Genomic DNA, 24,343 nt, shown 5'->3' on the forward strand with positions numbered 1-24,343 from the left:
TGCATGTTTTTCCCTTTAAATATCTCTTTATTTCCATCATCTCAAAATTCATCATCAATAGATTAGATAAAAGTTACATTTTTAATCCATCAGAAAGAAAACATTCAAATCTTTTTCTATACCTACCCAAATATTTTTACTCCCCAATTACCCACCCTCCTACCACCCTTATGAAGGGGGAGAGGGGGACGTGTAATACAACAAAGCAAAACAAAAAAAAAACAAAAAAAACTCAATCTATCCAGCCCTAAAGTAACCACCTCTTCCATATTTCATCAGCAGTTTTTTTCTTTTCTACTATGGCCCTCCATCACCCGTTCTTCTTTAATCAAGTCGTCAACTGCTTTTCTCCACTGCCGAGCTGTTGGAGGGTCAGCCCCTACCCATTTCTTAAGTATTAAGAGTCTAGCTTGAAATAGCACCTTACTCAGGACCATACGTATATCTCTATTTAGCCCCAGGTGTTCGGTTGCCCCCAAAATACAAGTCATGGGATCTTCTGATATTTGAACCTTCAAAATTCGGTATATAGTATCTGTTATTTCTGTCCAATATCTGAACAATCTTGGGCATCTCCAAAAACAATGTATTAAATCAGCATTCTCTCCCCCACATTTTATACAATCATCCGAAGCTCTAACACCCATTCTTTTCAATATCCATGGGGATCTACGCAACCTATGAACTACAAAGAATTGTGAAATCTTATGTGAACCCTTGTTTGAGACTCGAGAATAGTTCTTTAAAGCATCGTTCCATTTTTCTTCCGTAAAGAATTGAAGTTCGTTCTCCCATTTTTTCCTAGCTAATATTGTAACCTGTTTCTTTTTTCCCTGCATCAATATCTTATATCTTTTTGCCGTTATTCCTCCTCTTTCACCCACATTAGTAAATTTGTGCCTACCATTTGTAAAAGCCTGCTTATAATTGCTACTGCCATGTGGAACTGAACCTAGACTGTACAAAGTTGACTGTTTCTAGTAAAAGGAAGTTTTGGTTCACCACAACAACGTGTTCCTCAATTATTCCTATCATAAATCGGTGTGCCACCGTTACCGGCACTGGCGTCACAAATCTTAAAGGGATCTTGCCACGGGCACATTAAACACCTGCAACATCCAGGGCACCTCATCTACCATCAGGCCAGGTCCCTATATGCAGAAAGTCAGCCTATCCATCACTGCTGTACACCTGCCCAGGGTCTTTCAAAAAGTTGTGAGTAACCCAGACTTCACCATCGCAATACCCTGCAGGGCTGCGTACTGCATAAGGTTTTCATCAAACTTTTTTATTTGCTTAAAATTGCTTATAATTTGGTTGGTATTGTGGTTCAGTGTTCATTCAGGACCAAGAAGCATGGTATATCTCCAGTACAACATCTTCATGCTCTCCGTGGTATGTGCAGAGGGACCTTTTAGGTCCCTCAGGCTCCAGAGCGTTGATGTAACTAAAATCGCTGCACCAATGGACCTAGTGTGTACTTGATATTATAAGAAAATTACAGTGGGACAGGGACCCATCTGGGTACACAGTTTGCACAACCCTAAAGAATAGGCAATGTAAATTGGTAATAAGTAATAATAATTATGTTAAATAAAATGCAGAATTGACTTATCTGCAAAAATTAACTACTTTCAAATGGGATTCTAGAATTTTTATACTAAAATGCTATAAAAAAAAAAAAGGTTCTTAAAATGGAAATAAAATAGAACAGTGGAGAACAGAAAGCGTCAGCTTCCCAGAGTTTTCTTTAGAAGGGTTTACAGTTTGACTGTCTGGGGGAGAAGAAAAGAAGCTTTTTTTTCACTACCCCTCCCATCTTTAAAGCACTATCATTTTCCCACCAAGAATTCCTCCAGTGAAAGAAAAGGGTCCCATTAGCATGATAATGTCTCCTTTATTCTACTAGTGAAGCTTGTCTCCATGGAGACAAAGAGATGGTGGGAGGGAACTTCACATAAAAGAAATATGGAGGGAGAGGAGGTAAATGTCTAGGGAGAAGACCTCTACAGGTCACAGGTCATTTCCCACCACTAGTTCCGTGGAAAATGGCAGCATGACGTATAGCTCTTTATGTGAGCACTCTGAATATTTTGTTTAAATAATAACCTTGTTTTTCTCTATTTATTTCTTTAGGATGACAAGTTGAATCTGATATTTTTCTATGCTAAACTTTTTCTATGTATCATCTGGAACTAGCTAAGTATTTAGAACTTCTAACACCTTAGTGCAATTATTAAAGGGCTTGTCTTTTGTTGACAACCCTATTAGGGCTTATAGATGTCATAGATGGAGGTCCCAATAACACCATAGCACCACAATAGTACCACATAGCTGTTACAATCTCCTCTGATGTAGATATTCTCTTTTCTCATCTTCTCCATTCAGACCAGACCGCCATGATGAATTATGCCAAACAAGCCTGCTCTTTGCAGAGTTTACCACATAAACATCTTAGGTTCCTCATTTTGCCCTCATCCTCCCCACCTTTCAACACAAAGTCCCCATCCTGGTGCCCCAACAAGACTATCCCCTTGTAATACTAGTATATAATGCTCCCCTAGGGTGCCTAATATATATATATATATATTTTTTTTATAAGAATTTTGTGGTGTGTTTTTCATGGCATTTTTTCAAGTATTAAAACAGCCAGATGTTTGATGTAAGACAGACAAAAATGAAATGCACTACAAATAGTGTTGATTTTTTAATGGTATTTTCAACACTTTGGGTATATTTTAGGGGTTGAATGCATTTTTGACAAAAGGAAACATGCTCTATTGTGGTGTTTTCATACCGTTTTCCATATGCTTAGTAATGTATGTCAAGAATGTCTGAATAGAAAACATTCTGACGTTTCTGACCTTTTTTAACAATCAGAAAATGCCTCAATGTGAGGGAAGCCTAAAGATATTGTAAAGGTGGTGACCCACAATATAGAAAAGCAGTCTACTGCATTTTCCTTTGCAGTTAAAAAAATTATAGTCCGATGCATACCTGCTTGACAGAGGCCAAAAGGACAGTTTTTTAGTCTCCATATGGTAAATGGGACCCTATGGAAAAGTTCCGCCTATGCTTCAGGAAATTCCCCAGCACATACCCTTTGAAAGCACATTATAAACATAGGGGGTCATTTATTAATCTGAAATACGCCTAAACTAGGCTTATTTCAGGAGCAGATTGCAGCGCAACGGTTAGTTGCGCCGCAATCTATGACTTCTCCCTGCTCACGCCAGGTCTAAAATTGTGGGCGGGGAAGAGGTCGGGCCGGCAGGCCTGTCTCATTTACCATTTTCTACACCTATTTCAGGCATAGAAAAAGGTCTAAATGTAAGACAGCAAGGCAGCTGTCTTACATTTAGAACAGGCGGAGGATCCGCTGAAGTTATGAAGAGGCCTGTGCCACCGCCAGCGCATGGGTTTATTAAGACCAGCGTCTAAAACGCTGGTTTTAATAAATGTGCACCTTAGTGTTGGTTTTGCATTTATTTATAACCCAGAGAGAAGCAATGTAAAATCATAGCACAGCCTATTATCACATTGTAAGATGAAGCCCTGCTTGGTAAGGGTGCTCCAAGCCAGTGGATTATAAGCAGCGAATCATTCCTTCCAATGTCATTGTGCCCCTTGCAGATTCATTTATCCATTCATATGGAACACGTAATGAGTTTTCAGCATCGGTTAGCCCCAAGAAGGAAAGCGGCTGGTTTCTTGATAGGCAATGTACTTCTGTGCATTATTATGTGGAAAATAAATGGAAGTCATGACACTTGTGTGAACAGAGTCTTGCCGTCTCAGCGCTCCACTTTTGAAGGGAACAAATGCAATAAGCTATATAAGTATTAAGAGAAGGAGCTGTGAGACTACTGTGGGAGGGGGAAGACCTTGCCTTAACGATCATGGAAGGGAAAGTTCTGCTTTGACTACTGGGGTAGGGGTACATTGCTGTGACTAAGTAAGAAAAGCAGACTGTTGTGAATACTGAGTAAAGTGGGCAGTGCTATGGTTACTGGGGGGAAGAAGAAAAAACTATTGTGGCTACTGAAAAAGGATGCAGTGCCACAGAAGAAAGACAAGCACAGGGTTTCATAGGGCAATATGTTTGAAAAAGTATAATGGTGTATGATATCATTGAACAACAGCTTATGTGTTCACCCTGAATTGTACAAAGGCACGACTGGATACACCAGGTCCAGTGGAAATGCCAGATAATCAGCTCAAAATGATCCAGACTGCACTTTACCCAAAGTAATGATGTGAAAGCCAGCAGCTTAAGAAGATCACATCTATTATCAAAGGTAGATATAATGCGTTTCAGGGCATACAATAGCTCCTTCAGATATACTGTAATACAAATCTGAAGAATATCTGAACTGGGTACTGTATGCCCTGAAATGCGTTGTCTGTACAGTAGATAAAAAATGGTATGTTCTTAAGCTGCTGACTCTTAAATCATTACTTTGGATAAAGTGCAGTCTGGACTATTTTGGACTGAAAAGGGAGGCACTGCTGTGACTTTTGGAAAAATGTATATGACTTTGACTGTTGTGGAAGCTCCAGATGACCACTGGAGGAAAGGAGGAGGCACAGTTGTGACTATTGGTGCAAAGGATACTGCTTTGACTGATGTGGAAGGTCCAGATGACTACTGGAGGAAAGGAGGGGAGGAGGCACAGCTGTGACTATTGGGGAAGTGGACACTGCTGTGACTGCTTTGGTAGGTCCGGATGACTACTGGAGGAAATAAGGATTCACAGCTGTGATTATTGGGGAAATGGACCCTGCTGTGACTGATGTGGAAGTTCCAGATGACTACTGGAGGAAAGGAGGGGAGGAGGCACAGCTGTGACTATTGGGGAAGTGGACACTGCTGTGACTGCTTTGGTAGGTCCGGATGACTACTGGAGGAAAAGAGGGGGCACAGCTATGACTATTGGTGGAAAGGATACTGCTGTGGAAGGTCCAGATGACTACTAGAAGAAAGAATCAGGCACAGCTGTGACTATTGGTGGAAAGGACACTGCTGTGACTGCTGTGGAAGGTCCAGATGACTACTGGAGCAAAAGAGGGGAGGAGGCACAGCTGTGACTATTGGGGAAGTGGACACTTCTGTGACTGCTATGGAAGGTCCGTATGATTACTGGAGGAAAGGAGGGGAGAAGGCACAGCTGTGACTATTGGGGAAGTGGACACTGCTGTGGTAGGTCCAGATGACTACTGGAGGAAAGGGGGAGGCACAGCTGTAAGTACTAGAGATGAGTGAATCGAAGTTGATGGAATTCAATCCAAATTTCAGGAAAAAGTTGATTTGCACCGAATTTCCTCATGCTTCGTGGTAACGAATCCCATTTGTTGCTAAAATGGCTGCTGCATGTGTTAGCACGTGGAGCAAAGAACTCTGGGAATGAGGTATCACCCACAATGCCAATCAGAAGCCAGACAGCCCCTGTGATGTAACAGCCCTATAAATAGCCTCAGGCATCTTGGATTCTGCCATTTTCCAGTGTACTTAGTGCAGGGAGATATGTGACAGGCGCTAGGGACAGTGCTAGGAAAGACTTCATTGTGCTGAAAAAAACAATTTATAAGTTCAAGGAAAGATTATTGATACTGTAAGGAAGGGATAGGGAGAACAGGGTCCAATAAGGGAGTGTACAGCCTGTGTAATAGTAGCGATTCTATTACACCTTGATGCACTAACTGGGGATCCAAATTGCACTAAATTATAGCTCAGTAATTCCAGCAAACCTTGCTTGTTATTGGGGTGCAAGTGCTGTGTGATACAGCAATTTATGGGGTGTATTAATAGGAAATATATGTACGCTGTTGGTTCTGAGACAGTGTCTGCCTCTGCGTCCTCATCCTCCACCGTGTCCTCAGCCTCCACTGCAGGGACAATTTACAGTGCTCCTCCAGCATACCACATGTGCAGGGCAAGGTGGTGTCACACTGTTCTACACCTAGTTTGCCTGGGCGATCCGAGTCACACAGGGGAGGAACTGCTCCACGTCCTTCATCAATAAATCAAATCCTGGCTTTCTCCTCGACAAATCAAAATCGGAACCATGGTGACCGACAATGGGAAGAGCATGGTGTCGACGCTGCCTCAAGGAGGACTACGGGATGAACAACGTCAATCCACTGATTTATGTCCTGGAGCACATGCTGCTAAATCTGGCTGGCCCGGGGACAGGAGACGTGACGACTACATCTCACGGCCACATGAGCCCTGTGGGGGGCTGAACTAGAGGAGGAGGAGGACATTCGAGCACAAGCAATGCATTGAGAAATGGGTGTTTTATCTACACAGGTGACAGGAGAGGAGGAGCAGGAGCAGCTGGAGGTGCTACAGGGCGATGAGGAAGACAAGTCTGATAACCCATGCACACCATTGCAGTATGCAGTGGAGATGGAGGCAGGGAGTCCCTCCAAGTCACTTACACCTGCTGAGAGGAAGGACAAACTGAACTACTAACGAGACATCCTATGTAGTCAGTTGGCCGCTGCCTATGTGTGCCATCGCCCATTCACATGCAGGTATGACCGGGGGGGCCCTCTGCACTCATGTTCCACTGCCATGGCTGCTGGGGAAGTGGGGAGCAGGAGCAGTACCAGCTCCATCACCTGCCTACTGAAGAAACTACTCACCACTAGCAGCAGCTAGACATAGAGAAGAAACTGAACCAGCAGGTTGTGGCATACTGTTCTTGGAGTGCACCCTGCCACCTCAAAGATCCCCTGAACTACTGGGCAGCCAAACTCGATTTGTGGCCGCAACTGGACGATTTTTCCCCGGACAAGCTTTCCTGCCCAGCCAGCAGTGTGGCATCAGAGCGGGTGTTTATTGCAGCAGGGGCCAGTTAGCACAAGGAGAACTCGCCTGTCCACCCAAAATGTTGAGAAACTGACCTTTGCAAAGATATATCAGGCGTGGATCAGCCAGGATTTCCACACACCAGTGCCTGATGCATCAGACTAGATCATCCATGGTGCCACACCTAAACTTTGTCAAATGAGACCTGTTTCTTCTGGCTACCAGCTTCTGTCACTATTCTGATGCTGCAGCCTGCCACATACCTGCTGCCAGGTGCTTCTACAGCCACCCACTATCTTCAGCTGGTACTGGTATTGCCCCACACTCACCACTATGTCACTGGGCCACTCTGTGGTCTCCTAATGGTGCTGCCACCTCACCACTATGTCACTGGGCCACTCTGTGTTCTCCTCATGCTGCTTCCACCTCAACCACTCTGTGGTCTTCTCATGCTGCTGCCATCTCCCCACTCTGTCACTGGGCCCTTCTGTGATCTCCTCATGCTGCTGACACCTAACCTCTCTGTGGTCTCTTCATGCTGCTGTCACTTCAACACTCTATCACTGGACCACTCTGTAGTCTCCTCATGCTGCTGCCACCTCACCACTCTGTGGTCTCCTCATGCTGCTGCCAGCTCACAACTCTGTCACTGGGTCACTCTGTGGTCTTCTCATGCTGCTGCCACCTCACCACTATGTCACTGGGCCACTCTGTGGTCTCCTAATGCCGCTGCCACCTCACCAATCTGTGGTCTCCTCATCCTGCTGCCAGATCACCACTCTGTCAATAGACCACTCTGTGGTCTCCTCATGCTGCTGCCACCTCCCCATTCTGTCACTGGGCCACTCTGTTGTCTCCTAATGCTGCTGCCACCTAACCACTCTGTGGTCTCCTCATGCTGCTGCTACCTCACGACTATGTCACTGGGCCACTATGTGGACTCCTTGTGCTTCCTCCGCCTCACCACTTTGTGGTCTTTTCATGCTGCTGCCAGCTCACCACTATGTCACTGGGCCACTCTTTGGTCTCCTCGTGCTGCTGACACCTCTCCACTCTGTGGTCTCCTCATGCTGCTGACACCTCCCCACTCTGTCATTGGGGCACTCTGTGGTCTCCTCATGCTGCTGCCACCTCACCACTCTGTGGTCTCCTCATGTTGCTGCCACCTCAACACTCTGTCACTGGGCCACTCTGTGGTCTCCTCATGCTGCTGCCAGCTCACCACTATGTCACTGAGCCTCTCTGTGATCCTCATGCTGCTACCACCTCACCACTATGTCACTGGGCCATTATGTGGTCTCCTCATGCTGCTGCCAGCTCACCACTATGTCACTCGGCCACTCTGTGGTCTCCTCATGCTGCTGCCACCTCAACACTCTGTCATTGGGCCACTCTTTGGTCTCTTCATGCTGCTGTTACCTCACCACTCTGTCACTGGACCACTCTATGGCTTCTCATGATGTTCTCACCCTCCCCACTTCATGACTGTGCCACTATTTTGCCTTTTTGGCCTGAATGACATCACCATTTTTTTTACCCTTCTTCTGATCTGTGATGAGGAAGGAAAAATGAGACAAACAACAGATCCTGTCTATGTAGCAGCTGTAAGGCCTGTATAACATGGTTTGGCAGCCAAAAGCAGGAGTGGGTACAAAACACAGAAGACATGCAAATATTCCATTCACGTGTCATCTCTGTTTTGGATCCACTCCTGTTTTTTTAATTGGATTCAGCAATATTGATGATTTACTGACCAAATGATGACTGAGTGAAGGCGGATGCTCAACAGACAGGATCCGTTTTTTGGGGGTTATTGTTCTGACAGATCAGAGGAGGAGAAAAATAATCAGTGACGTCAACTTACTGCTGACTGACACCCTCTCCACTCTACTTGTATAAGCGTTTAACAGAACAGATTCTGTAGAAAACTATGTGGAATCAGCTGACGACGGTGTAAAAGGAGTGCGCTCTTTCATGCTAGTAGGATCTTGGGCCTCTGCACGGTTCTTTATACCTGGCGTTAACATTGACCTGTAAGGCTGAGTTCACACTTGAGTTATTTAGTCAGTTTTGGCCCCATGAAGTAAGAGCGACGTCTGTCATCTGCGTGTCATACTGACTTACAGTATTGTTTTACTACCACAGCAGACTCCCTATGTGTGTTACTGCAATACACAGTGTTCTACACCACGATACAGGCTCTCTGCAGCCAAGAAATAGCTGTTTTTTAATGAGATTTGCCCCAAATAAATTTGGCGAACCGACCGAATCAAATTTATGAGAAATTCTCTCATCTCTAGTAATTATATGAAGCGAGAAGGAGAAAACTGCTGTATAACTTTGGAGGGAAAGGGAAGGACACTGCATTGATTATTGTTTGAGGTGGCACAGCTATATTTACTTAAGGGAGTGAGATCTGCAAGTTGTACAGTATGTAAGGTCTGGTTGAGCGCATCAATATGAGAGGTTGTTCATTATCATATACTGTGAAGTCACCCGCCAGAATCATCCTAGTTACACCCTTCCAGTCACACTTCTGTCACCTCTGAATTAGCATGTAGGTTGTAAACTAACAGGATGGGTTTTAAACTTGTCCTCCATAGATATGCTTCTTAATATTTCCATAATCCCAAACCATTTTCTGAAAACATAAAAAGCTGGATGTAACTGCAGCAACATCTGGGTCACTTGTTTCCAACTGTGCTTGTAGAGATGTATCAGGTGCTTTGTCTCTGAAGTTCTCTATGTTGTCAGACAAAGATCTGTAATTATCTTGTTCAGGCTTTGTTAATGATAGGGAAAGTTGGAAGGAGAAGAGAACATTGAAACAAAATATGGGTGAACAGGCTAGTCAGTAATTAAAACTAAGAAAGGAGATCATTATTCCCTCTCTTATCTCTCTTCAAGAGCTGGATAAATTAAACGGTCGTTTGCTAAAGTAAGATGGAGGAAGACAGGAATTAATGTTTTCACTCATGGCACACAAGTCTTCTTAAATAGATGCATCCATTTGTGCTGCCAATTATCATACATCCACTTGATGTACCGGCTGTGTAGGAGTATATTTACAAGTGTCAGATTTCTTGCACAAATTTCTGCAGCTGAAAATCAGTTTCATTCCTCTGAATGGGATGTTTGTAAGCCCCATTCAAAAGAATGAGACAATCACAGAAATTTCGGCAACAAATCTGCTTGAAGCTCCTATGGTGAATTAAATAATTTGCACCTCTTTCCTTACAGAAGTTCTCTGGGTTAGAAAATCCATTTTAAATACCCTATTATGATATTCAGAGTTTTTAGGGCATTCACAACTTTGATCTCTTACTCAGTGGGGAGAAAAGCTACAAGAGATTCTCTGTCTTTGAAGGAACCAGGATGTTCACAAATAGCTAATCGGTTTAAAGGATATGTGTCAATAGAAAATTAGCTACTGTCTAAATGAACTTTTTCTGTTATTTTTTTCATTTTTTTTTAAAGAATTTTTGGTGATGTCATATACTATATATATATATATATATATATATATATATATATTTCTGTATAATTTTTTTTTTTAATTATGTCCTATGGTTTTCAAATTGGATACTAAGTTAATTATTAGACTGACAATTCCTGTTTAGAAGTCATCTCATTATCATTGCAGATAGGATTACAATGGCAGATAATGCTTCTGTTTAAATAACAAAGGATGCCTCATTCACCACAGGTGATATCACAGCTCACCTCCACCCCCTTCCTGCACATTGACCTAGAACATAGAACATACTTAAAACACTCTCCTACGCTGTAAAAGGTATCTCTGAATGGTGTTAACAGCAGCTCAGCATAATGGCTGCCTTCATAATCGTGTAAAGAAAATTAAGTTAAAAAATCTACAATTATAAATTATTTACCAAAATAGTGATGATACATTCACTTTAAATTGTAACTGTGTAATATTTCATCACCCCATTTGTGGCACTCCATGAGAATTGAACACTTGCTGTCAAGTTACATGTTGCAGGCGGTTTGCGGCCATGCTGCAGGGAAGAACCGCATGGCCAATTAACCTTTAGCCGCCTTTCTGATAATAATGAAAACTGCACTGTATAGTCGGTCTTTATTGTTAATGGCCACTAGTGATGGACGAACATTGGCCGGGACGATTCGCGAACCTGCATTCGCGATCAAATCTTCACAAACCGCGCATTCGCGGCTGGCCTATTCAATTTAATAGCAGGTGACCAAATAGACAGTGATATACCAGAGGGAGATCATTGGCGAAAATTCCCACAAAAAATATGTATTTTAATCAGGGGCCATTTTTATCCGTCTTAAAGGGAAACTCTTAAAACTGTGCCCTGCTGATGCCTTGAAAATTTTTATTCACCTAACACAAAAAAACTTGTGATTCTGTGGCTGGAGGTACATTAGGCGGTCACTGGATACAAATTTTACTGTAGGCCACTGGAGTACAGGCCCCCAAAAATTTGGCATTCACTGGACAGAAAAGAACTTTGGCTGATTTGCCTGCAGGTACATTAGCCATTCACTGGTTAAAATTGTTACTGTAGCTCACTGGAGTACAGGCCCCAAAAATTAGGCATTCACCTGACACAAGAGAACCTGTGATTCTGTGGCTGGAGATACATTAGGCAGTCACTGGATAAAAATAGAACTGTAGGCCACTGGAGTATAGGCCCCAAAATTAGGCATTCATCTGACACAAGAGAGCTTGTGATTCTGTGGCTGGAGATACATTAGGCGGTCACTGGATAAAAATAGAACTGTAGGCCACTGGAGTATAGGCCCCATAAATTAGGCATTCAGCTGACACAAAAGAACTTGTGATTCTGTGGCTGGAGGTACATTAGGCGGTCACTTGATAAAAATTGCACTGTAGGCCACTGGAGCAGAGGCCCCAAAAATTAGGGCATTCACCTGACAGAAAAGGCCTTTTAAGCCGCTGTATATACATAAGACAAGGACCATTCTTTGTTCTGGGTGGTGGCGGATATGTGTGGGCTGGTATGAGGAAATTCAATTACACGTGGTCGTCACAGGTGTTGAATTCCTCAGAGATCCATGCATCATTCATTTTTAGAAATGTGAGGTAGTCCACACTGTTGTGAGCTAGGCAAGTGCGCTTATCGGCCACGATCCCCCCTTCTGCGCTGAATGTCTTTTCGGACAGGACGCTCAATGAGGGGCAAGCCAATAGGTCCATGGCAAATTGTGCCAGCTCTGGCCACAGGTCAAGCCTGCACACCCAGTAGTCCAGGGGTTCCTCGCTTCTCCGAGCGTCCACATCGGCCACTAACCCGATGTCGTCGGACACCTGTTGGTCTAGGCGTTCCCTCAGGCTGGATCCGGAGGGCGGCTGTCGATGGATTGGCTGCAAGAATGATCTCATATACGTAGTGACCAACACATCTTCAAACCGCCCTCTTCTTGCAGGTGCGGTAAGATTGGTACCCGCACCTGTTTTGCTGTGGGTGGAATTCCTCTGCCAGCGCCCGCAACAGCAGAATGCAGCATCTCTAACAGCAAGGCCTGGTAATGCTGCATTCTGCCAGCCCTCTGTGATGCTGGTAACATGACCACCATTTTGTGTTTATGCTTTTTATACGGGTGTCCCTTTGCAATAGAGCATGAAGCCCCCCATTTGCACTAAATTGGAAGTGGTGGAACCACCTGGATTCTGCTCATCACCCAGGAGAATGTCATCCTCGGTCTCCTTCCCCAAGCCACAGACAACACCATGGACCCCCGAAAAGTTTGAAGTCCCCGTCAATGCCTGCTGTTCTTGCTCCTCCTCCTCCTCCCCCCAGCCACCATCCTCCTCTGACTCCGCTTCAGACTCCTGCTGACTTGTCTCAGATGGAGTAGCCCCCCGGGAATTCATTCAGCATTGTGACTTTCTCATCTTCCAGCTCCTGCTCAATGACACGACGCAATGCACACTCCAGAAAGAAGGTGTAAGGTACTATGTCACTGATGGTGCCATGGCCATGCTGCAAGACGTTCTGGACCCGGGGTATTTGGCAACGAATCGCTGCACGACTAAGTTCAGGATGAGTGCCGTGCATGGCATGAGTGTCATTTTGCCCTGTTTAGCCACTGATCGGCCTGTGACCGCAGAGCTGAAAGCAGTACAGGAGCGGTGTGGCTCTTGGCTTTCAGGCACAACATCCTCAGCACAGCATGGCAACGTCTCACCTGGGATGTTGAATAGGTTCTGGGGAGCTTGGGGGGGTGCAGTGGAAAAGGAGGAGTCAGCCAAGGAGGAGGATGGAATAGGAGGAGTAGGAGAAGAGGCAGGCCTGCATGCAATCCGTAACGGTAACACCAAATCCACACAGGAGCCACAGGTTGCATGCTTGACGGACGTCAGAAGGTTCACCCAGTGGGCAGTAAAAGTTTTGTACCTTCCCTGCCCGTGTTTGCTAGACCATGTGTCTGTGGTCAGATGTATCTTGGCACTGACACTGTGTGCCAGAGATTTATTCACTTGCTGCTGAACATGTCAATATAGCTATGGGATATTCTTCCAGGAACCTTCCATTGCGGTGTGCCAAGGGGCACACATTTTCTAAAGGACTCCAAGTCCACTAGTTTATATGGTAGTAGTTGGAGGGCTAACAGTTCCAACAAGCCAGCGGTCACCCGTTGGGCAAGAGGGTTATCTGGCGTCATCATCTTTTAACGCTCGAACATTTGGGCCACGGAAGCCTGCCTTATGCCAGATGAACGCGACGATGGCACAGTGGAAGGTGGCGTGGAGGACAAATGGTAGGAGAGAGGAGAAGAGGCAGGATGTGGAGTTCCGAGAGTGTGGCTTTGTGGGTTCTGACGGCGTTGCTCCTACTGGGGTTGGTGATAAGAGGCCAGGTGCCTTCTTAAGGCGGTCGTCCCTTGGAGAGTGTTGGGCTTACCGCGACGTATGCGTTGACAGCACAGGCTGCAGATTGCAACACTATTGTCAGCAGCTGACACGTTAAAAAAAGCCCACACTGCGGAGCCATGTGCCAGCGTCCTGGAAGCGCCAGAAGTGACTGTGCATGGTGGATAGCTACCTCCAGATACATTTGCAGTGTGCTTTTTGCCTCCTGTGCCCTGCGAGCTGTGCCTGCTTCTCCTCCTTATCCTCCCTCTCTGCTGCTCTGTCTCTTCCTCTGAACTCCCCTCCTCTTCCTCTCTTGTGGACACCCATGTGATACCCATCGACACGTCATCATCCTCACCTTCACCACCACTGACATTTGAGATCTCGGAGTAGGCAGCAACAGCGGGGACCTCCCTCCTTGGGCTGAAAGTATATTATAAGTATATCGCACCCCTCTGTATATCACACCTATCAATAGCACACCTATACCAGTCCTTAAAAGGACTTTTGTGGCCCTATTAGCTAGCGTTTGGTGTCCCTAACCGCCTGTACCTGTTCCACAAAGCAACCTCTCACTACACTGACAAAATGCAGAATGTAAAATGGCAGCCAGATCGGGTTCTGTTATAGGGTGGGGGTGTGTCCATGTGCTGAAACGTCTCAATTGGCTGTCCTGTCCCACCTGATGGATGTGTCATGGGTTAAATTTCGGTGCAATGCAAAAGAATATGGTGTGCGCGAACATCGCTATATGTTAGCATGTTCGGCGGATCGCGAATGCTCAAAGTTCGCCGCGAACCGACCACCGGGCGAACCGCAAGGCCATCACTAATGGCCACATGGCACCTTTAACACAGATTTAAATATGGGTTGCAGCCACTTCTCCAACTCTCTGCCCTACAGGTGGGAGTCCTTCCTCTGCTGTCTGCTTTTCTTTCTTTTCCACATCATCTAATATAGATGAGAATATGTCATCAGGAACATCCAGCTCCTCCTCTCTCTGCATCTTGCTGATTTTTCTAGGATGGATATTTTGAAGGAGGATTTGGAAGAAGTAAAGCCAGCAACAGATGAGGGTGGTCATCATTAAGACCTGCCCCCCCCCCCCTAAGGGGTGCAGACTGGATGGTATTGGTTGGCATGCTGGCAGTGGAAAAATAAAGGCTTCCATCTTATTGGTATTGAATTACATATCGTAGTTTACGGCTGATGTAGGAATAAGTAAATGTAGGAATAACTAAAACTGATTTAGAATTAGTCCCCCTGCAGTCTCCCTGCACTTTTCCTGCAGTCTCCCTGCACCATTATGGATAAATGATATGAATAAACATTAGGCTGCGATGTATATGTCGCAGGGGAATGATGAAAATGGAGATTTGATCAAATCCCTAAGAGAGATTATCAATTCACGGAAGATGATGTTCCCTAAAGAAAGTAAGTGATTTGATCATCAAATCCCTAAACTATTTTAGTGAAAATTGAGAAAAAGCTTAGAGAAGGCTCACCTCCTAGGCAAAAAATGGAGTGGGTGCACCTGCGGGAAGATTACACCCAATCTTCAAAAGGATTTAGTGAATATAAAGTGTAGCAGGGCACACCTGCACTTGAGGTCACACAGGAGAGTAGGGTGGATAGTTATATATTTTTATTTATGTCAATTCAATACAAGAAAAATATACTTATAAAATTATTAAACAGTATGCTATATAGACTTAAATTCCTCTAAAAATGGGTATCGCTAAAATGTAACAACACATGTGTGATCCTATGGGAAGGATATCTTGATGGCCAAGTTCCTTACTAATGATAGTGTCCAATACACTTGGTATGATCAGGTTTGTATTGTCAAGAGTCATAGATTGAATGCCGTATAGTCAGAGTGCCACTCACTCCGGTTTCTTTTGCCGTTAGTTGACAATGCAACAGATCGCTCTGCCTGTGTATACACTCGTTCGGCACTTTTGTTACTTACAGTTCTGTAGGTTTGTGCCGACTGTGCTGAAATTTCACGTGGCGTCCCACGTGTGATGCGTTATTCAGGCTGCGGTATATCCTCCAGGAGATAAAATCAGGGATCCACGGTAATCCACGGTGATCAGTTGTAGAAGTGCAGTCTCAGTAATTTGGTAAACTTCAGTTCCTGCACGGGTACTCAATCACGCAGGCAGGTCAGATGTTGCTGCGGCTGATGAGTTTTAAAAGATTTTTCAATTTTTTCTACCAAGTTGTGATTACCAATCCCGTTACTCCTGGTCGACTTGAAGCGCTTCAATACGTCCTTAGTCTCATGGAATTGTCCTACCAGACGCGTTTCGGAGTTAACTTGACTCCTTCCTCAGTGGTTCGACTGAGGAAGGAGTCAAGTTAACTCCGAAACGCGTCTGGTAGGACAATTCCATGAGACTAAGGACGTATTGAAGCGCTTCAAGTCGACCAGGAGTAACGGGATTGGTAATCACAACTTGGTAGAAAAAATTGAAAAATCTTTTAAAACTCATCAGCCGCAGCAACATCTGACCTGCCTGCGTGATTGAGTACCCGTGCAGGAACTGAAGTTTACCAAATTACTGAGACTGCACTTCTACAACTGATCACCGTGGATTACCGTGGATCCCTGATTTTATCTCCTGGAGGATATACCGCAGCCTGAATAACGCATCACACGTGGGACGCCACGTGAAATTTCAGCACAGTCGGCACAAACCTACAGAACTGTAAGTAACAAAAGTGCCGAACGAGTGTATACACAGGCAGAGCGATCTGTTGCATTGTCAACTAACGGCAAAAGAAACCGGAGTGAGTGGCACTCTGACTATACGGCATTCAATCTATGACTCTTGACAATACAAACCTGATCATACCAAGTGTATTGGACACTATCATTAGTAAGGAACTTGGCCATCAAGATATCCTTCCCATAGGATCACACATGTGTTGTTACATTTTAGCGATACCCATTTTTAGAGGAATTTAAGTCTATATAGCATACTGTTTAATAATTTTATAAGTATATTTTTCTTGTATTGAATTGACATAAATAAAAATATATAACTATCCACCCTACTCTCCTGTGTGACCTCAAGTGCAGGTGTGCCCTGCTACACTTTATATTTTAGTGAAAAGTATAATATTTTTGATAATATCATAATATGAAATAATATTGTTTAGATATTAAAAGTATTTATTTAGTAAACCATGCATTAATAAATGTAGAATAGGTGATACAACAATAGTTTTTGAAACACAAATTATTAAAGAAAGTAAGTGATTTGATAATCAAATCCCTTAACTGTTTTAGTGAAAAGTTTTATATTTTTGATAATATAATAATTATATGAAACAATATTGTAAGAAATAGGTACTTAAGCTGATATTTTTAAAAGGAAAAAGTATATTTTTAGTGAAATGTTAAACATTTTTAGTGAATGTAATTAATAAATAATAATGTTCATTTATTTTTATTAAAACACGTGGATTTGTGGCATCCCGAGTTACAAAGTATGTTACTTTTTTACAGGCACATCTTTTTGTTTTACATTGTATTTTGTTCACAAGAACACCTCTTAAATCCTTGACCTCCAAATAAGGATCATTTTCCTGCAATCTCACGCAGACTTAGGTTTTGTTCGGGGAACTGTTTCGGTAAATGTTGTATTAGCTATTTGAAGATCGTCTCTGGTAGACAATCTTTTATAATTCCAACTGAGGTACCAATTTGGTATAAATAATTTTTTATATCTAATATGATCCCCACAATGTTATTTCCATCTAATGGGCCTCTATCTACCTTAGGTACATATACCAAAACTGTGGAGTCCACTAACACGTCTTTAAATTTCTTCAAAGAAACATCTTTCATTTTTTCAGCTTATCTTTTTAGGTGTTTTGCAGCATTCAAATCTCCATTTTTATCATTTCTTTTAGGAATTTGATCAAATCTCCATTTTCATCATTTCCCTTGGGGATTTGATCAAATCTCCATTATCACCATTATTATCATCACCTGCGACATATACACAAACCCAAAGTATTTATAATATAAACACCACAGTGGCTGCTGAAACCCCAATGCCTTTTTTCGCAGTAGCTTCTTTTGCAACAACTGCAAAACAGTGTTGGGGCTTCAGGAGCCATTGTGGTCGATATATTATATGCACTTTGGATTCATGTACACATTGCAGCCTAATGTTTATTCCCTTTTGGGTAATTGTAGTTGTTTTTCATTTGTAATCATTGCCTCTTACGGTTAGTTTTTGTTATGTTACCACAGTTCAGCTCTTTGATTCTGTATGGGTTCCTCCTTTTTTTTTTTTTTTTTTTTGTTTATTGTGACTTTTTAATCTAAATGTTTCAATAAAGATTATAGATTTTTTTATTATTTTGTGGTGTTGTAATGTCTGGATGTAATCATATAGTACATGCAAATCTCTTTGTAACAAAGCTAGAACCAGCCCTGTACCACACATGATCCAGAGATCTCCCCATTCATTGCTCTGCTAGATTTATATCAAGCTGACGGCTCAAGGGGAGTGTCTTTTCTGCTGCAGCTAAGGGGGCGTCTCCATGCTCTACCTATCACAACTAAGGAGGTAGTAGAAGGATGATTCTGAGCATGTGCATACTTCTCAGTGGGCAGGACAAAGAAATAAGAAAAAAGCAAACAGCAGGTGGTGCTATACAGATACATTTTATTAAGTATTCAGATCCAGCTGAATTGAAAAGTGTAGAATATTTTTTGTGGGACAATCCCTTTAAGTGACAGGAGGAAGAGGAGAGGAAGGTGAGAAGGAAAAGAAAAAGGGAAAAAAGGAAAATATTTTTTTCCTATGCTCATTTAGGGGGTGGGTGGGTGGAAGACTGGGAGGTTAAGGGTATATGGATATTAACATTGAAATATTTGTAATAGTATTATAGCTGTTATCTTTATATGTAAATTGTTTAATGAAGATTAATTAAAAAAAATGTACTGCTTATCTACATAGGAGGTCTTATCTCTCTGTGCTGACTGCTAAAAAAAGTTTTTTTTAAAATATTGAATAACAAAAAAAAACTTTCTGACAGTAGTGTCCCTTTAAAGGAATTCATGAGTAAATAAGGTTTTATGGACATGCAATGATTGGTCACCTTTTAATGCTTTGTTTCCACTTAAATGTGTCTCGTTATTCCTCAAAGGTTTCTAATGTTTACCTTCCATTGTAAATTAAATTAGAGCAATCTGCATTTCATGTTTGCATACACATATATTCTGTGTTGCCTAAAGAAAATGAAATACACATATTATGCCTATATGTTTCAATTAATTAAAGTGATATCGAAACAAATAAGATGTGCTTTAACTTCAGACTGGCAGCTTTAATTTGAAGGTATTTACATCCAAATCAGGCGAACGGTGTAGGAATTACAACAGTTTGCATATGTGCCTCCCACTTGTTAAGGAACCAAAAGTAATGGGACAGAATAATAATCATAAATCAAACTTTCCCTTTTTAATACTTGGTTGCAAATCCTTTGCAGTTAATTACAGCCTGAAGTCTGGAACGCATAGACATCACCAGACACTGGGTTTCATCCCTGGTGATGCTCTGCCAGACCTCTACTGCTACTGTCTTCAGTTCCTGCTTGTTTTGGGGGCATTTTCCCTTCAGTTTTGTCTTCAGCAAGTGAATTGTATGCTCAATCAGATTCATGTCAGGTGATTGACTTGGCCATTGCATAATATTCCACTTCTTTCCCTTAAAAAACTCTTTGGTTGCTTTTGCAGTATGCTTTGTGTTATTGTTCATCTGCACTGTGAAGCGCCGTCCAATAAATTCTGAAGCATTTGGCTGAATATGAGCAGATAATATTGCCCGAAACACTTCAGAATTCATCCTGCTGCTTTTGTCAGCAGTCACATCATCAATAAATACAAGAGAACCAGTTCCATTGGCAGCCATACATGCCCTTGCCATGACACTACCACCACCATGCTTCCCTGATGAGGTGGTATGCTTAGGATCATGAGCAGTTCCTTTCCTTCTCCATACTCTTCTCTTCCCATCACTCTGGTACAAGTTGATCTTGGTCTCATCTGTCCATAGGATGTTGTTCCAGAACTGTGGAGGCTTTTTTAGATGTCGTTTGGCAAACTCTAATCTAGCCTTCCTGTTTTTAAGGATCACCAATGGTTTACATCTTGCGGTGAACCTTCTGTATTCACTCTGGTGAAGTCTTCTCTTGATTGTTGACTTTGACACACATACACCTACCTCCTGTAGATTGTTCTTGATATGGCCAACTGTTGTGAAGGGTGTTTTCTTCACCAGGGAAAGAATTCTTCGGTCATCCACCACAGTTGTTTTCCGTGGTCTTTTGGTGTTGCTGAGCTCACCGGTGCATTCCTTCTTTTTAAGAATGTTACAAACAGTTGTTTTGGCCACGCATAATGTTTTTGCTATCTCTCTGATGGGTTTGTTGTGTTTTTTCAGCCTAATGATGGCTTGCTTCACTGATAGTGACATCTCTTTGGATCTCATCTTGAGAGTTGACAGCAACAGATTCCAAATGCAAATAGCACACTTGAAATGAACTGTGGACCTTTTATCTGCTCATTGTAGTTGGGATAATGAGGGAATAACACACATCTGGACATGGAACAACTGAGAAGCCAATTGTCCCATTACTTTTGGTCCCTTAACAAGTGGAAGGCACATATGCAAACTGTTGCAATTCCTACACCAGTCACCTGATTTGGATGTAAATACCCTCAAATTAAAGCTGACAGTCTGCAGTTAAAGGACATCTTATTCGTTTCATTTCAAATCCATTGTGGTGGTGTATAGAGCCAAACATTTTACAATTGTGTCGATGTCCCAATATTTATGGACCTGACTGTATATTGGTGGGAAATGTTGCCTCAGTAAAGAGGCAATTAGGTGATAATCAGAATTTAATTGTAGGTGTCTCTTTGGATAGAAATGCTGGGGGGACATTTATTAAACCCCTACGCCTAACACCATTTATTCAAAAAAGTCTTTGCCACTTTTCAAAAGGAGTATGGTGTAGTCATGGCCATCAGCCTCTATAATTTATGCCAGTTTTCTGGCCGAAATGACAACCGAACTCTACAGCAGCATGAGATGTTGTAGATTTCATTATAGGTGCATCCTTTGGCGGCACAGGAATAAATCTCCTCCACTATTGTAGTCTTTCGTTTCTTTATTGCACCTAAATTATTAATTATATGAAGGTACAGTACAGACCAAAAGTTTGGACACACCTTCTCATTCAAAGAGTTTTCTTTATTTTCATGACTATGAAAATTGTAGATTCACACTGAAGGCATCAAAACTATGAATTAACACATGTGGAATTATATACATAACAAAAAAGTGTGAAACAACTGAAAATATGTCATATTCTAGGTTCTTCAAAGTAGCCACCTTTTGCTTTGATTACTGCTTTGCACACTCTTGGCATTCTCTTGATGAGCTTCAAGAGGTAGCCACCTGAAATGGTCTTCCAGCAGTCTTGAAGGAGTTCCCAGAGATGCTTAACACTTGTTGGCCCTTTTGCCTTCACTCTACGGTCCAGCTCACCCCAAACCATCTCGATTGGGTTCAGGTCCGGTGACTGTGGAAGCCAGGTCATCTGGCGCAGCACCCCATCACTCTCCTTCATGGTTAAATAGCCCTTACACAGCTTGGAGGTGTGTTTGGGGTCATTGTCCTGTTGAAAAATAAATGATGGTCCAACTAAACGCAAACCAGATGGAATAGCATTCCGCTGCAAGATTCTGTGGTAGCCATGCTGGTTCAGTATGCCTTCAATTTTTAATAAATCCCCAACAGTGTCACCAGCAAAGCCCCCCCACACCATCACACCTCCTCCTCCATGCTTCACGGTGGGAACCAGGCATGTAGAGTTCATCCGTTCACCTATTCGGCGTCGCACAAAGACATGGTGGTTGGAACCAAAGATCTCAAATTTGGACTCATCAGACCAAAGCACAGATTTCCACTGGTCTAATGTCCATTCCTTGTGTTCTTTAGCTCAAACAAGTCTCTTCTGCTTGTTGCCTGTCCTTAGCAGTGGTTTCCTAGCAGATATTCTACCATGAAGGCCTGATTCACACAGTCTCCTCTTAACAGTTGTTCTAGAGATGTGTCTGCTGCTAGAACTCTGTGTGGCATTGACCTGGTCTCTAATCTGAGCTGCTGTTAGCCTGCGATTTCTGAGGCTGGTGACTCGGATGAACTTATCCTCCGCAGCAGAGGTGACTCTTGGTCTTGATTTCCTGAGGCGGTCCGCATGTGAGCCAGTTTCTTTGTAGCGCTTGATGGTTTTTGTGACTGTACTTGGGGACACTTTCAACGTTTTCCCAATTTTTCGGACTGACTGACCTTCATTTCTTAAAGTAATGATGGCCACTCGTTTTTCTTTACTTAGCTGCTTTTTTCTTGCCATAATACAAATTATAACAGTCTATTCAGTAGGACTATTAGCTGTGTATCCACCTGACTTCTCCACAATGCAACTGATGGTCCCAACCCCATTTATAAGGCAATAAATCCCACTAATTAAACCTGACAGGGCACACCTGTGAAGTGAAAACCATTTCAGGTGACTACCTTTTGAAGCTCATCAAGAGAATGCCTAGAGTGTGCAAAGCAGTAATCAAAGCAGTAATCACACTTTTTTGTTATTGTTATAATTCCACAAGTGTTAATTCATAGTTTTGATGCCTTCAGTGTGAATCCACAATTTTCATAGTCATGAAAATAAAGAAAACTCTTTGAATGAGAAGGTGTGTCCAAACTTTTGGTCTGTACTGTATATTGGTAGATTATTGCAATAAACAGACCTGTAACCAGTGCTCTACTGCTGATGGCACACCACAGGAAATTATTGAGGGCCCATCTTTTCCTTGGTTCCCAATGGTCCTCCTAATTAAACATGGTTCTGGGACTTTGGATCATTTTGTTAATTTGGAATTCTGACCCAGTGTCAGGGTGATAAATTCATTTTCACTAGAGTTCCAAGAGTACACCAAAGCAAATCATTGTGAGGGCCCACCCAGCATCTATATAGATTACGTACACACCAACTTTTAATAGCACCATACATTTCAATATCATTCCAAACACAGGACATGTCATCAATAAATTTTACTAGGTTATTTGTGTATCACCTTGTAAGAAACAGACCTTAGTGGCTCGAAAGTCACCTATAAATGAGGTTTCTTATGCAGGACCTTTGTGGCCCATTATCCTGATGCAGCCTGAGCTTGCTGGCACTGTACATAGTTAAAATGACTTGAATGAAAAGTACAAATACATAAAATGCTAAGTGTTATCAAAAACACAGATTGATTATACATCAAAAGATTTTTTTTTCTAGGCTATGGAAGGTATTCTGGGCAAGGCAGACCTAGATATGAACTCCTTGGAGATATCAGACGAGCCATTTAAAAATTCCTTTTAAGTTACAAGTTAATTGGGACTTTTAAGCAGTGTGAATTAATTCCTTGTTAATGTTATCTTGGGATTCACAGTGACAACACTTCTATAACTTCTTTTTTTCTTCTTTTTATTTTTACAGTGCTGGTATTGGCATTGGTTTCTATGGAAATAGTGAAACAAATGATGGTGTATATCAAGTGACCTACTCTCTCATGAATGCCAACCATACGTTGACCTCCATTGACTTGTTGGTGAGTTTTCAGAATAAATGACATACATCACATAAATGTTATCTTGATTCAAATGGTTGTCCATTATGTTGGCAAGCCATTGACTCCAAGGCATATTGTCATATAGGCCCATAGAAGGGCTGTATTACTGATTCAAAAAATAAATAAAAATAACAGCATTTCAGGCATGTGCCTGTAAGCAGGCTTTAGCTCTTCTAGACACTGGTCACTGGTCCTTCCAAGGCTGTCATCCAACACAGCTCCTCCTTCACCCACTTGCAGCCTTTTTCAGGATTGACTCTACCACATCCACCCATTGTCACGTGCCGGAGGCCCAAGGCAAACCTCCAGAACATCTTGCAAACAGTACACAGACAGAAACAGACCAGGGACCAACAAAGGACTTTATTATAAATGTAATAAATGAACATGACAGTAAAGCAGGTTAGGCAATAGTGGTAGCACTACCACAGAACCAAGTGCACTGGCAGACCACCGGCAAAACCCACAGGGTGGAGAGCCAGTGAGCCCCATTCTTCACAGAGCCCCTGGTGGTGGGGATGAACTGGGCCGAGGGCTCACTGGTCGCAACTCCAGGAAGGTCCGGTACACTTGGCCCCTACCTGCAAAGTACCATGGTAATGCAAGCACCAGCGGAAACAGACAACATCAGAACTGGAACCCATACAAACACAGGACATGGATAAGACAAGAAAAACAGGAACCAGCACAGAAGCAGATACCTGTACCACATGCATAATGGAAGCATGTTGGTCTAAGGCAGAGCTGCACACAAACAAGCGATCCTCCCTCCAGAGAACCCAAGGACCCGCTCACAAAGGTAGGACATACACAGGAAAAGAAGCAGTAAGGCACAGCAGGACAGACAAGGAACAGACTAGATCAGACGCAGTTAGAGCACTGCTAGGTTATACAAGGAACAGAGTGGATCCAGACAGAGAACAGGTACAGAAGAACAGGCAAGGCATGGACA

At 42.8% G+C, this 24,343-nt stretch overlaps 1 protein-coding gene across 1 annotated transcript in view; it reads left to right on the plus strand.

Moving 5' to 3' along the window:
- The window catches only part of TTYH1 (tweety family member 1), a 182,194-nt gene that overhangs the window by 100,400 nt on the left and 57,451 nt on the right, over positions 1-24,343 (plus strand). Inside the window, exon 3 of the mRNA XM_044278176.1 lies at positions 23,259-23,370. Within this exon, the coding sequence (XP_044134111.1) occupies positions 23,259-23,370 (112 nt within the window). The remainder of the gene's footprint in view (positions 1-23,258; positions 23,371-24,343) is intronic.

Source organism: Bufo gargarizans, chromosome 2 (assembly GCF_014858855.1).
Source record: "Bufo gargarizans isolate SCDJY-AF-19 chromosome 2, ASM1485885v1, whole genome shotgun sequence".
Classification (NCBI taxonomy): Eukaryota; Metazoa; Chordata; class Amphibia; order Anura; family Bufonidae; genus Bufo; species Bufo gargarizans.